We start from the raw sequence: 14532 nt of genomic DNA on the forward strand, positions 1-14532 counted from the left end.
GTTCCATCTTTTGGCCCAGGTCTCTATGGGAAAGGATACCTTCACAGGCAAAAGCATGGTTGGGAGAAGCATTCTGATCACTTCCTCTCTCTGCCACATCTTCCTGGAGGGGAAACCAGCCCTGCCCAAAAGAGCTGAGAATCAGGACATGAGGCTCTGACAACGGGGCTACTTCTGTCTTTTTGTTGCATTTGCTTGCTTGCGTTCATTGACCCAAGATATGCGTTTGTCTTCTAAGGTGTGATGTTAAAGAAGTCTCCGTTCAAGAGAACCACGAGGGCAGGCTTGCAGGACTCAGACAGGCTGTAAATAATTAATGCTGGCCAACAATTCTGTCTCATCACAAGGGCTTTAGATCTCTCTGGTGATTGGTGCATTGAGAGAATAAGAACTGATGAGTAAACCAGAGCTATCAGGGCTAGGATGCCGCCTCCAAAATTGTGTTCATAACAAACTCCCCCATCAGAGGTTAGCCCACAAAAAGGGCTTCATCTAATTTTATAGTTGGAGAAATAAAGGCAAAAAGAGAGAAAACTGCTTTCCCAAGGTCACATAATAAAGGTAATTCAGTTATGCATGTTCAGTCACTCAGGCATAACCGACTCTTTGTGACCCTATGGACTGTAGCCCTCCAGGCTCCTCAGCCCATAGAATTCTCCAGGCTCGAATACTGGGGTGGGTTGCCACGCCTTGCTCCAGGGGATCTTCCTGACCCAGAGATTGGACACACATGTTTCTGGATCAGTTAGTACTTCTCCTTGATGTCACTGGTTTTAACACAAGATAGGTTCTGAACGGTTTTCATTTGCCGTTTTGGTATTATGGTAAAATATATATGATATCAAACTTACCATTTTAACCACTTTTAAGTGTATAGTTCAGTGGCATAGGGTACATTCACATAGCAATCATCACTACCATTCATGCCCCAACTTTTTCCATCTTCTCCAACATTAAACAGTAACTTCCCATCTCTCTTCCCTCTAGCCCCTGCCAACCACTTCTGAACATTCTTTTACAGCAAAAAGAAGTGTTGACTTTGACCTTGGTTTACAACCAGAAATGTAATTAGATGCAGGAGCAGGGTGAGGAGGGGGTAAATGTCAATTCAGCACTGACCGTCTTTGGTAGGAGACACCTGGGGTGTGTACCGTGGTATGTGTGTGTGTGTCTTTAAAAGATTCTCCACCTCCCGGCCAGCCTCCTCACCATTTGCCACTGGGTTTTGCAGCCTGCCGGTTGCCTCAGTCCAGGCTAGGAGCTGGCAATCTCCTTTGTAGTTTCAGGAGCAGTTTTGTTGCCATGGAGGCCACATTCTGATTTGAGGAATGTAAAGGTAATCCTTTGCTTTTAGTTCCAAAGATCTGCCCCAAAGATAGGCTGTTGCTCTTCTTCTGGAAAAGCCTGATTGGTAGGTTTCCTCCAAGCGCTCAGTCTGAAGTGATTTATCCTATCCCCTCACCAACTTCAAAACTCAAGCTCTCCCAGGGCCTCTGGAAGGGAGTCTGGGGCTTCCATCGATTTCCCACAAATGGCTGATCCTGGAGGTGGTGCTGTTTGCAATGGGACGCTTCACAATCAGAGTGCCGCCGACTGTCACGGGGGAAACTGCTGGAAGAACGGGGTGGTGAAAGAAGCCCAGGTAAGAGGCGATCCCTCCCCCTTCATCTGAATGACCGGAAAACTTAAATATTTTGCTGTAAAGCTCTTTGAAGCTGTCCTCGTTGAAAGTCCTTGGCAGGAAGTGTTTTCCACGTTTGGACTCTTCGCTTTGGCTCATTTCAAATGCTTGGCTACTAAAAAGTTTAGATGTGGGTTAAGGAGGGACTTTCTTCTCTATACAGGAGAGGAGACATGTAGATCCAAGAGCTTTCAACCCCTAATGTACAAACATCCCTACTAGACTGTTGTTTTCTCTCAAGCGTTTCAGGGAGTACAGTTGCAAAGGCTAAAATTCTTGCGCTGAATTTCAGTCCATCAGAAAATCACAACAGACTGCCTTCACCATGCCTCATAAGAAATAAAAAAGGAAGTGAAAGTAAACACTGCTGAGATTATGTGGAGTGGGTGGCATTTTCCCCTGGTAGAGAAGGAATGCCTGTCTGTTTGAACGGCGATTTCTTTTTGGGGTTCCGTGGGGCCTTGTCAGAACTCACAGCTTGATTTGGGGCCAAAGTCTTTCTTTGAAATTTGACATCACAAGCATTCCTTTTTATAAGACACTTCAGAAAGCGTGGCTTATTGTTACATGCTGCACAGAGGAACCAAACAGACTTTGAATTGTTTTCCCATGTGAGGCTTTAAAAAAAATTTTCACTCCTGCTGTGGCAGAATGTTTGAGGGGAATGTGCTGAGGAGGAGGAGGAGAAGGAACCCAAAAAATGTTGTCAGCTTATTCAAAGAGGGAGCCAAGCCGGGTCTGCAAGCTACTTGTGAAAACAAGCAGGCAGTCCTCAGCTTCTCATTGGATGCCCAGCCCCTCTGCTCTGAGCAGCAGGAGCAGCAGGGTGACCTCACCTGCTTGGGAGCAGATTAGTATAGGCAAACCAACAGCTTTCCTGAGAAGCTGAGTGGCAGGGAACCCACTGGGGAGAACTGGGGGGAAGAGGGGGAAGTCTGATGGTTCTAAGATCGCAGGACAAGTGAGGCTGGTTGGAGGCCAGTCCACAATTCAGTGAATTAAATTCATGTGTCCAGTGGGACGAAAGAAGTGGAGAGGGGAACCACTCTGGAGTCTGGGTCTTTTGTGAATAGGCTGTAGTCTCCAGAATGTGTTCCTCTCTCGACAAAAGGCCTTACCCTAGCCTTGAAGTGCCTACTAAAACCCTCAGGCCTGTCCTCCTCCAGCTGACTACTGGGTCGGTCAAAAAGTTCATTCAGATCTTTCCATGCTATCTTCCTGACAAACCTGAATGACCTTATTGGCCCTCCCAATATAATGTGAAGAAAAAGTATTCAAGTCTCATTATTTGCATGAGAGGGATCATACTAATTCCCACCAACTTTTCATCACTGAATCAATTCAGATCACTACCACTCAAGACTCTCTTTGCCCCTAAAATGACTGTAACACTGACTCCTGACCTGCTCACCTTCTGAACCATCCCGACCCTGAGGGCTCTCATGTGGGCAGAAATGCCTTCAGGGGATTCCCTCTCTCTGTCTCTACTTTATCTTGGTTTCGGTAACCACACTCTAGTGTCTGAGGCTGGAGACTTAGCTAAGTGGTGATGACCACTCCTAAGTAAAAAGAAAAGCCAGAATCCAGATTTGTTACTAAGTGCTCCTACAAGACTGTAAAGAACTTTGAATTTACTGACGCTTCCCTAAGAACAGCAGGAAATATTAGGGCAGCCACTGCCTTTTCCAACAACTCTTTCTAAAGGAAGGAACATCCAGAACCTATTTGCTCAGATATATTTAGGTGTTACTAAGTTGAAATTGGCTTCCCCTGAGAGCTTCAATTATGGCTTAAAAAGCATGATCCAGAAAGAAGAAACCCTGCTGAGTTCTTAGGGCAGTAGGGCAGACAAGGGTCTGTTTTCCCCTCTGTGGTTGTAGGTGTGGTTGCCTTTACTATCATGATCCTCAGTCACTGGTTTTAGTCCATTTTGCTTTGAGGACACCTTAAGCAAACTGAGTCTTGACCAAAAGGCTTGCACCTTGAACCCAGTCCTCATAGAACAAACTCAGTCTTGGAACCCAGCCACCATGTTTGAAGGAAGCCAAAGCAGCTCAGGAGAAGCCCAAGCAGAGAAAAACCAAGTAACCCAGGCAAGATGCACTGCCAGCAGGTCGCCTGCCTGAGTCAGCTGGCTTAGACGTGGGTGGCCCAGCCCTGGAGTCTGTCTGTTCCCATTGTACTTTATGGAGTAGAGATGACTTGTCCCTATTGCTCCCAAGTTGCTCCAGTTGTGTCTGACTTTGCAACCCCGTGGGCTGTAGCCGCCCCCACCACCACCGTCCACCCAGGCTCCTCTGTCCATGGGATTCTCCAGGCAAGAATACTGGAGTGAGTTGCCATTTCCTTCTCCATGTCCCCACTGGCCCTGCTCAGATTATAGATTCTTGAGCAAACAAGTGGTCGTTGTTTTAAGAATGACGGTGATTTATTAAACAACAATAAACATGTAAGCACATGGGTATTCTATTTCTTTAAAATGCCTAGAAAAATCATTCTGCAGTCTTATTACAACCATTTTCAGTGCCTTCAATTTGAGGAAACAGTTTTGGCCATCAATCTTTAGCAAAGATTCCTTTTCCTAAGCTTTGTATTTTTATCTTGTTTGATTTTGTATTTTGCATAAGGTGAGTGTCTTATGCAAAATATTCACTCTTACTCACTTAAGATGAGTATCTGACTGGTAAAACCAAACACAGTGAACTCATATGTCAGCAATGCAAAAGCACAATCATTTAAATGCTGTCAAACCCAAAGTGTAATTATTCAACCTGAGGAGGTCTGTAACTTGCTCCCTTATCTATGAAGAAATAGCAGGCAAAGAAGGATGCATGTGTTCAGGTTTAGCTGTTTTGTTAATTGAAAGAACATATATTTTAAAGTATATTTAATATCTTCCAATTATAAATTAATTTTATCTATTGGTTAAAGTTTCCTAGAAAATGATTCTCTTTAGAAACACAATTAGAAGTAGATTGATGTTAGCCTAATTATTCTCAAGGAATCCACTACATTTATTTTGAAATACACTTGTTTTAATCTCCCTACTCAGTATTGTTATCTCTTAGTTGGCCTGAACTAATGTTGTTTTACTGAAATTCTAAAGTATGCCAACCCATAAATTCATGTGAGAAGTTGTTGCCACCATATTATTGATAGAAAGTCATTGGGCCATTAATTCACAAATTAAACACTTGGAAACAAACAAACACTATGAGCACAGCTCAGAGAAATATTCAAAACTGTTCTCCATAATCTACTTCATCCATCACAATTCTTTCTAAATAATGTTTCACTCAAACGCTTTCCACGTTGAAGATCATTTGATTATAGCAGAGGTTGAGATGACACAAACCCAGCAGGCTGGCAAGGCCTGGTGTGGACAACAGAAAGCAGTCAGCATGGATTAGGGCTTCCCAGGTTAGTGGTAAAGAGTCTGCCTGTCAAGCAGGAGACGCAGGAGACGCACGATCAATATTTGGATAAGCAAGATCCCCTGGAGAAGGAAAGAGCAACCCACTCTAATATTCTTGCTTGGAAAAATCCCATGGGCAGAGGAGCCTGGTAGGTTACAATTCATGGGGTTGCAAAGACTCAGACACTACTTAGCAACTAGACAACGGTAACAAAGCACGTGTTTACCTGAGTAGAGCAAAGCGACTCAGGTAACAACAGCAACTACTCAGGACAGTGTTGTAATGACAGATTTTATGATTTTCAAAAGAAGCTGGAAATCCAGGTGGGGGAGGAGGGGAAGAGAATATCCTAATTTTTAAGTATTGTCATTTAATCCTTCAAAAGGCCAATAGTGTAGATTTCAAGGAGGCTTTGCTCCCAGCCATAAATCTGTAATCTCTGAACTATTGTTGTTTAGTCATTAAGTTCTGTCTGATTATTTGTGACCCCACGGACTATAGCCCACCAGACTCCTGCATCCATGGGATTTTCCCAGCAAGAATACTAGAGTGGGTTGCCATTTCCTTCTCCAGGGGATCTTCCAGACCCAGGGATCGAACCTGCATGTCCCACATCTCTAGCATTGAAGGCAGATTCTTTACCGCTGAGCTGCCAGGGAAGTCCTTCTGAGCTACATGATGAGAAAAATAAGAAATCATAAGGAGAGTGCTTCAGGGAACTTGGATCTTCTTAATGTAGACTTATTTTATATTTTAAAAAGCAATAGATGTATCTTACTTCTTAATTTTTTTGAGTTGTTATATTAACACATGTTCCTGGAGTGTGCAAGTTTGAGGAACACCCTGACTCAACCACATATACTGGGCTGCCCAGACAGACCCTGATGTCAAATATTAGGTGTCAAGAAGTCATAGAACCGACACCATTTTACTGCTCAATCTTCCTCTCTCAAACTTCATAGGAAGTGACATACAAACCTTTTGTTAGACAGTGCACTTATATATCTTGGTGACCATTATTCTCTAGCTATGATATAACTGGGTTTTCACAAGTTGCCCAGGAAAACAGCTTTGTGTAAATATGATTATCCTGTCAACTACACGTTATACCTGACTGTTCTTTCCATTGCCAAGTAGAGCTTATCCTTTGGGAAGTCAAGGATCCTTTGGGAAGCTAATAGATATTTTCTGTATTGCAGAATTTTCATGTAGAAGGTTCATGTTTTCCTAGACTTTCTCGGGTCCCCAGATTAAGAACCTTAACTCTCACCCCGGTCAGAAAAACCAATAAAACTGTCTTTCCAGAGAAGTCAAGGTAAAGGGATTCATAAATTGACTTACCAAGGAGAAAAAAAACACACACATACATGCACACACAAGCCAAAGCAACAAGACCACTTGTTATTAATCTATTTAAAAACTTTATATTAGAATTTTGTACCCCACTTTTTAATACTATTTTCAAAATATTTCTTTTACTATAAAACTACGTTTATATACTGCCTTAAAACCTTGAGTAAAAATGAACTCTCCAGGGAGATATTTCTTTTCTGGTGGCTTTTCACAACCTAGCACCCCTCAGGATTTCCCAGGGGACCACTTAAGGAAGAATAAGCGCAGGAAAACGAGCTTTGACATCAGCTAGAATTGGGTTTGAGTCCTAGTTTGACCCTTACTAGCTGTGCCTCATTGGAACAGTAGCTTCATGTCTCTGATCCACATCTCATAAGGCAATGGTGAAGATCTGATGAGATAGTGTATGCAAGGCTCTCAGTAACTCTCACATGTGTACCCAGCAATAAATGGTAGCTATTATCTGTGGAAGTTAGCCTACAGCTATCTCTAAATCCTCTTCTGCTATTTTAAGAATATTCAATACAATGCCTGGCATGCAACAGATGCTCAATAAATGACAGTCTTATGCCTTGAATTCCCTTATCCAGTGGTGGCTTTATTTTACTTGGTCTGTCAGCAGCACTTGACACAAATAATCATTCCTCCTCCTTCAAGCACTTTGTTCTCTTGGCTTCCAGGTTATGACTCTCTTATATCACCAGCTCTTCCTTTGCAGTGTCTATTCCTGGCTTTACTCATCTCCTTGACCTTTAAACAGTGGAGTGACCCAAAGGCTCAGTCCTTGTTCCCCTTCTCTTTCCTAACTGTAAATATTTCCTGATTGGACCTTGCCCCATCACTATACGAACATCACTATACATGTTTATGTATTATGTGTACATATGCCATTTCCAATGGCCTACTTAATATTTCACTTGGAGGATCAAAGGCATCTCCAACTTAACATGCCTAAAACTGAGCCCCTGATACCCCCTCTATCCCAAACATGCTTCCTTTAGAGTCTTTCCATCGCAGAAAATGACAACTCTATTCTTCCAGTGGCTCAAACCAAAAACATGGCCTCGTTCATGACTTTTTCATTCTGCATTGAATGAGTCAGCAAATTCATGATCCTCCCTTCACAGGATATCCAGAATCTGACCACTCCTCACCTCCCCACAGCAACCGCTCTGGTTTCAGCCCCCACATTCTCTCACCTTGATGGTTTTGGAAGCCTCATCCTTTTTCCCCATTCCCTGGCTATCTGCCACTGAATAACCACCCGTACCAGACAGAGCGACACTGAACAAGAACTGTTTCATTATGATCATGGACACTGCTGGGTAGGAAAACACCCCGCAGAGATAGCTCTTCCCGGTTCCGTGATAGCTAGGACTTCGATTACCTGGACCTAGAACAGCTGAGCCTGGAGAACTCGCCTGCAAGAAGGAGTCCTCACTCTGATGCCCCATGCAGTCTGAGATGGCTGAGAAACAGGGCAAGCTAAGACTGTGGGCTGGATTGCCCTTATGTCCCCATCAGCAGGGAGGGCTCCAAGAGTTTTCTTGTAAGTGAAGCAGAACTCTCACGGCCTTCTGTACCCTAGCTTCAGAGGTCAGCTTCATGAACACCTGTTGAAGCAGTCACAAGCCCACCAGGTTCAAGCACAGTCTTTGAGAATAAACAGGCATATAATGCCTACTTAGATTTTTACCAAAAGTAAAAAAGTAAATTTAAGAACAGCAAGTTGATGATAGTGTTACTATATTTGTTATGAGGCTACTTTGATTGAGGCAGCCTGTCTTTATTATGCAAGACTCTTGTAAGTGTAGAGATTTTTTTTTTCAATTGTATTTTTTTTCATTGGTATTATAAATGAAGACAGAACAAATTAGAATGCTTTGTGATGTCATATGGCAATTGCATTTTTTGTCTTTCAAAGCTTTGTGTAAAAATGTATTAGATCTGTAATTAAAGTCTCTTTTAAAAGCAAACAAATTTAAAAAAACCACCTACTTCTCAATGGAAAGATGATTTAAAAACTTATAGACATCTTTTAAATTTCATACCCTGCTTCTACCCTGCTCCCCCTCCATTCCCACCAGCAAGACTGCTCTCAATACAGCAGCAGAATGATCCTGTTGAAATGACATCAAGAGCTCACTCTTCTGCCCAAATCCTCCCCGTGGACCCCATTTCACTCAGAGTGAAAGCTGAGATCCTTACAATGAGCACAGGTGCCACGGACTCTCTGATCCATCCACGACTCAGCTCCTTCCCCTTTCTGGGTGCTTGGGGTGTCCCAGTCACCCCTGAGCCAGGAGCCCAGGATCCACCCACCTGGGGATATCTCCACATCCTCTCCCATTTACACTTCCCAGAAACCCAGGTGACTGTCCCTCCCTCCTTTCAAGTCAAATGCTACTCGCAATCCTATCAAAATTGCAGACCTCCTTGCTTCCTGCCTGCCTTAACTGCTTGTTTTCGTTAGTACTTAACACCATCTGCACGTACACACATAGATTGATTTCCTCTGTATTTGCCTGCCTCTGGTTCTAGAATGGAAGCTCAGCTCTGGCTGATATTTCTATCGTACTCACTGCTGAATCCCCGGAAACCTCGACCAGAGCCAGTACACAGTAGGTGCTCAATAATGGTTGTACAGTGATTAAAGACCTGATTTCAGCTTGTTTTATTTTCTTTGCCATTTGCTGGTTCTTTAAAAGATGGAAAAGTCCCCACCCATATGATGCATAGTCTACTTTGCAGGTTTTGAAGTGTCTAACCTCTTATTAATAAGTTACTAATTGAATTATTAGTAATTAATTAATTAGTAATGAAAGGTTTCCTATCCTTGGTTGGAGAACATGACTACTGTTTACTTCCCTCTTTTTAAAAATCAGTAGATAGCTAGGTTATTTTGTGTGACCATTTTGTGTGACCACTACATACTTTTATGTCGATATCCAAATATTAGGTATACTCTAAGTCTGTGGTTAGAGAACACGCTTTCAGCAAGCAGAACGTTTTAAAGGAAATTAAAATAGATATAAATATTATTAATTTATCCTGATGATTCTACTACCTCTTAATAGAAGATGAAATATGCCTGGATTAGAGGGAAAATGACTAATACCTCAGGGTATAGAGACCTGTTATCTGGTTTTAATAAAAATTCTGCATTCTCAAGATTGCATATCCAAGAAAAATCAGAATAACCTGCTTTCCCATTCATGACCCTGTATATGAGATGATTTTTAAAATTTAATTTAACAAATTTTGCATCACACTGTATGCTAGGAACTTTCTAAACACAAGCTTATTTGATTCTCAGAACCTTATGAACTTAATTATGCAAAGCATTTTTATATTATAGAAAAGTTAAGTAAATTTGCCTAAGATTAAACCTCCTGTTAGTGGAGACTGGCCCCAGGGTCTGTGTTTTTAATCACTAGAAAAAAAAAAGAAAAGCCTTTTCTTTAAAGGCTTTTTTCTTTTCTTTTCTTTCTTTTTTATTTTTTGTGAATAATTTCAAACTTACAGAAAATTAAGAGTTCTGCAATGAATACTCATATACCTACCACATAGAATCTGCAATTAACATTTTACTATATTTCTTTTACCACACAGTTTTCTGTCTGTGCATCCCTCTACCCAGCCATCAACCCATATGTTTGGTGCATTTCAAAGAAAGTTGTGGAATCAGCACATCCCACCCCTAAGTATTAGCCAGACTTCAATATTTGTCCATAACTCTTTTTTTTTCTTCTTTTGAGGCAAAATTTACATTGAATTTTGGCTTACATCACATTTTGATTTCTCTTGTTGGAAAGAGTTTCATAATGTAGTTTTGACTGTAGCAAGATTTATAAAAACCACTCACTTGACACTGGAAAGCTTAACCCCTGAACAAAAAACCTGAGTGGTGCGTAAATTCACATCTAGTGAGATGGAAGATGGGCTTTCCAGGTGGCGCTAGTGGTAAAGAACTTGCCTGCTAATGCAACAGACATAAGAGATGCAGGTTTGATCACTAGGTCAGGAAGATCCCCTGGAGGAGGGCATGGCAACCCCCTCCAGTGTCCTTGCCTGGGAAATCCCGTCGACAGAGAAGCCTGGTAGGACAGAGAAGCCACAGTCAGTAGGGTGGCAAAGAGTCAGACACAACTGAAGCAACTTAGCCCAGCACAGTAGAGATGAAATAAAGACTCAGCAGAGACTGTCCCTCTTGAGAAACTCCCCTGCTGTACATATGTAATTCTACAGGGATCAAGAGCCATTTCCTTTTTTTGTTGTTGTTTTCTTTAGTATAAGCCAGCTAACAGGAAAGGAACTTAGTATAGAAATTCTTACAATTCCATTCCACGCCCTGTCTTTCTTACATGTGGAGGAATGAATTTCAACAAAGTTAAGTGGCTGTCTCAGAGGTCACACCAGTGTGAGACACCCTCATCATTCTAGTCTCTTGATATCTCAACCAAGGACCTTTCTGGAAAGGTCCATTTTATTGGAAACCTCCCACCTGTGAAAGTAAACAGCCAGGGAGTAAGGTATTTGATGATTCATAGTGGTACCAGCTATTGCAAATTCTTTAGCTTTGACTTCAAAATTGATGCTGCAATATTGCATTTGTCTCATGTAAGATGTAAAGACCTCTTTTTTTCCCTATTTCCCAAAATAAGAGACACATGGAGGGAGCCTCTTTCTTTGTGTATCTTAGAAAACATATGTCAGAAAAATCAATATTTATTTAGAGTTAATGATTGCTGCCACACACAAGATCCCACCAAATGTTTATACTTTTTGAAATATTGTTAATTCTCTCCCATCACTCTCAAATTTTATATATAAGGATCCAAGATTCAAAGAAGTCAGATAATCACCCACATGGAAGGCAAGTAATAGGAGGCGAGTATGACCCCTTTTATCACAAAAGGGCTTCCCAGTTGGCGCTAGTAGTAAAGAAGCTGCCAGCCAATTCAGGAGACATAAGAGAGGCAGGTTTGATCCCTGGGTTGGGAAGATTCCCCTGGAGGAGGGCATGACAACCCACTCCAGTACTCTTGCCCTCTTGCCTGGAGAATTCCATGGACAGAGGAGCCTGGTGGGCTATGGTCCACAGGGTCACAAAGAGTTGGGCATGACTAAAATAACTTAGTGTGCATGCATGCAATATCACATAAACTGCTGCCACATCTCACAGCCCTCCTGTTCTCTTAAACCGAACCATCGCATAGAGATTGGGAACAGGGCCTCTCCTTTGCACTGCTTGGGCTTGAATTTCAGCTTCACGTCATCATTTTGTGACCTTGGAAAAGTGACTTAATCTCTGTGCTTCAGTTTCCTCATCTGGAAGATGAGGATAATGATAGTGTCTGCCCATTGGATTCCTTGTAAGAAATAGATATGATGGCACATGCGAAGACTTAGAACAATTTCTTGAAATTTAACCAGTGCTTGACCCCTTTAACTTTCAGCATCAGCTGTAATGATCCTTATGTATATATCCAAGATCTTGTTGGACTCTCATAACAATACTGTGTAGCTTTGAAGGCTATTGACCCATTTCATGGATGGAAAAAACTGAGCTCAGAAAAATAATGAAACCAAAGAGACATGGATGAAGGGGAAAGAGTTTGGACAAGAATCTCAGACATTTTTTGCCTCTAAGTTCAGGGACGTCTCAAAGGACTGGACACAGTAGGCCGTTACTCTGCACACCAACTCCATCAACTATTCCTTATAAAAACAGGTAGGAAGTTAAAAAAAAAAAATCAGTGCCTCTATTCTTCAGTAAATATATTCATAGCAAGAGATGAAGTGCTATTTTGGTCATTACTCTTAGAAGAGCAGCTTTGGGGGTCAGTCATAGTAATTCTTTTAAATTTATGAGATTATAAAAGTCTTGAATAAAGTTAATTTCTATCTTAGATTTCCATAGCCAGGCAGCAAAGTGATTTTACATGGCACACCAGATAGCACAACTTCCTATAAATCTTTATTTAAAATCATTGACCTTCCTTTAAATCTTTCATTAAAAATCATTGACCTTTGTCAATGATATATATATATATATATAGCATGTGTGTTCCTCAGAATTACCTTCTCCTGAACCTTCATGAATCCTCAATTTCATTTTTAAGTGCATGCCATCACAAAGGCTTGCTTCCAGACCCAGCATGGGAATGCAAGTCAATTCACTTCTTGGTTCCTTTGTTGAGCTTCCCTGAAGCAATGACATTGATGACGTGGTAAAAATTCTTAGGTCTTGCAATATGGCATGTTTCCCAGTCATCTACTCTGATAGTCTGAAAGAAACCAGGCTCCAGATTTTCTCAAACGCTAGAATATTCACAGCAGAATTGATCTCAGATCTCAGAGAAGCATGTTATCTCATTTTCTAGGTCTTAGCAACATATTTCTCAATAGAGTAAAGAGCAGAACTGAGACTCACTTGCCTAATATCTCAAAATGGCCAATCTGGGATAAGACAGACCCCTATCCACTGCCAATTTCTAGAACCTCTACACAATACTGTTTCTCAAAGTGCAGAATTCTGTTGGAGTCCTTGACATTAAGGTCTTTTGCCAAACCATGCAAATAACGAGGGTATCTTGGAAAATCCCATAACTTATATAAGGTTTGATGGACTGGTTTGTAAGTTTATGCAAGAGGGACTGGCATTTCATTTATTGGGATGTGCTTCTCACTGATCAGTTCTTCCGAAGCCCATTGCATCAGTGCCTACGTGCAAAGATACAGAAGTTTTCCACAGGGTGGCCTGAGAAAATGGCTCAATGGCTGAAATAAATAGGTCGTGAATATCAGTTTACTTTTTTTTCAAAGTGTTTTATCAATCTTTATACCGGTCAGATGACTCATGTTTTGTGTCCCTCCATTACTTAGGACCCATAAATTATGATGGTTAAAAAAAAAAAATGCCTGGAATTTCTAAACGGTTGATTCAGGTGTACAGATAAAAACTAATCAAGACTAGCCTTGCTCTGGGAGAAGTTACTTTTAATTTTTTTCTGTTTATACCACAATACAGAATAACTTTTAAAAAAATAGTTAATCAGATAATTATAGGTGTGTCCGTGGATGTTATCAGGTTTTCTTGGAAGCAAAGAAACAAATCATTGTGGGGCAATACTCTGGGGGAATTGGTTGGTTGGAGACATCATGCCTACTTTCCCAAGGAGCAAAAGGTTTTCGTGGAAAATCAAACGCACACTGCCTTCCATGAAAACTGAAGATTTCAGCCAGAGAAACTGTATGCATTCAAGCAGTGCCTCTTTAAGGACACATTCTGCCTTCAAAAGCAAGCAAAGAATGAGCCAGGCTGTAGGCTAACTGAACCTAGACTGTTCTAGATGTGTATAAAATGTAAGGGATTTTATAGGGTGACGGGCAGAGGAGGAAAGGAGGTAAGGAGAATAGTTCTGTGAAACCATGAGCCAAATCCTGATAAACACACAGGAAAGGAAGACTGGTGGAATCCTGGGCAACTTTCTTTCTTGGTAGGGGGGCTTTCTGCTTCTTCAGATTACTCAATGGCAGGTACCATTTGGTCCATCTTCAAGGAATGAGAAGTTTTGGTTGGGGTTCAGAGGTGGTAGTTCAGCATAATCAAAGTGCAAGAAGAAAGTGTTTCAATTTGATTCAAAGAGAAAAGCCATTGTTTAAACTTCAGTTCCCCGAGCTCAGCCGAGTGACTCAGAACCGCAGTTGTGTGCCTCTGGAGCCCCACCCTGGTTTCAACTCACCTATGAGTCACCAGCTGCCTGGCAAGAGAAAGAAATGCCACAACACACACCTCACTTGTACGGCCAAGCTCGTCTCTGGTGGTCATTCTCAGGTGGCTTAGGAGACACTTTTCTTTTGGTTTTTGGTCATAGGTTCTAACTTTCAGAATCAACAGAATGAGTTTGCTTCGTCAAATGTCCTTCCTCAACGGATACAAGAAAGACTTTAATTTTATTTTGGCGTGTAGTTGATTAACAGTGTGTTGGTTTCAGGTGTGCAACAAAATGATTCAGCAGTGTGTGTGTGTGTGTGTGTGTGTGTGTGTGTGTGTGTGTGTACATATATACCCCTGTA

At 41.6% G+C, this 14532-nt stretch overlaps 1 protein-coding gene across 2 annotated transcripts in view; it reads left to right on the forward strand.

The window, feature by feature from the left end:
- The first annotated feature begins 943 nt into the window (after positions 1–943).
- The window catches only part of SPTLC3 (serine palmitoyltransferase long chain base subunit 3), a 160578-nt gene continuing 146989 nt past the window's right edge, over positions 944–14532 (forward strand). The window contains exon 1 of one of the 2 annotated variants that reach the window (XM_065920874.1): positions 944–1642. In XM_065920874.1, the coding sequence (XP_065776946.1) occupies positions 1532–1642 (111 nt within the window). In that variant the 5' untranslated portion in view covers positions 944–1531. The remainder of the gene's footprint in view (positions 1643–14532) is intronic. The other variant, XM_065920873.1, reaches the window with a different exon arrangement.

Source organism: Muntiacus reevesi, chromosome 2 (assembly GCF_963930625.1).
Source record: "Muntiacus reevesi chromosome 2, mMunRee1.1, whole genome shotgun sequence".
NCBI classification, from domain to species: domain Eukaryota; kingdom Metazoa; phylum Chordata; class Mammalia; order Artiodactyla; family Cervidae; genus Muntiacus; species Muntiacus reevesi.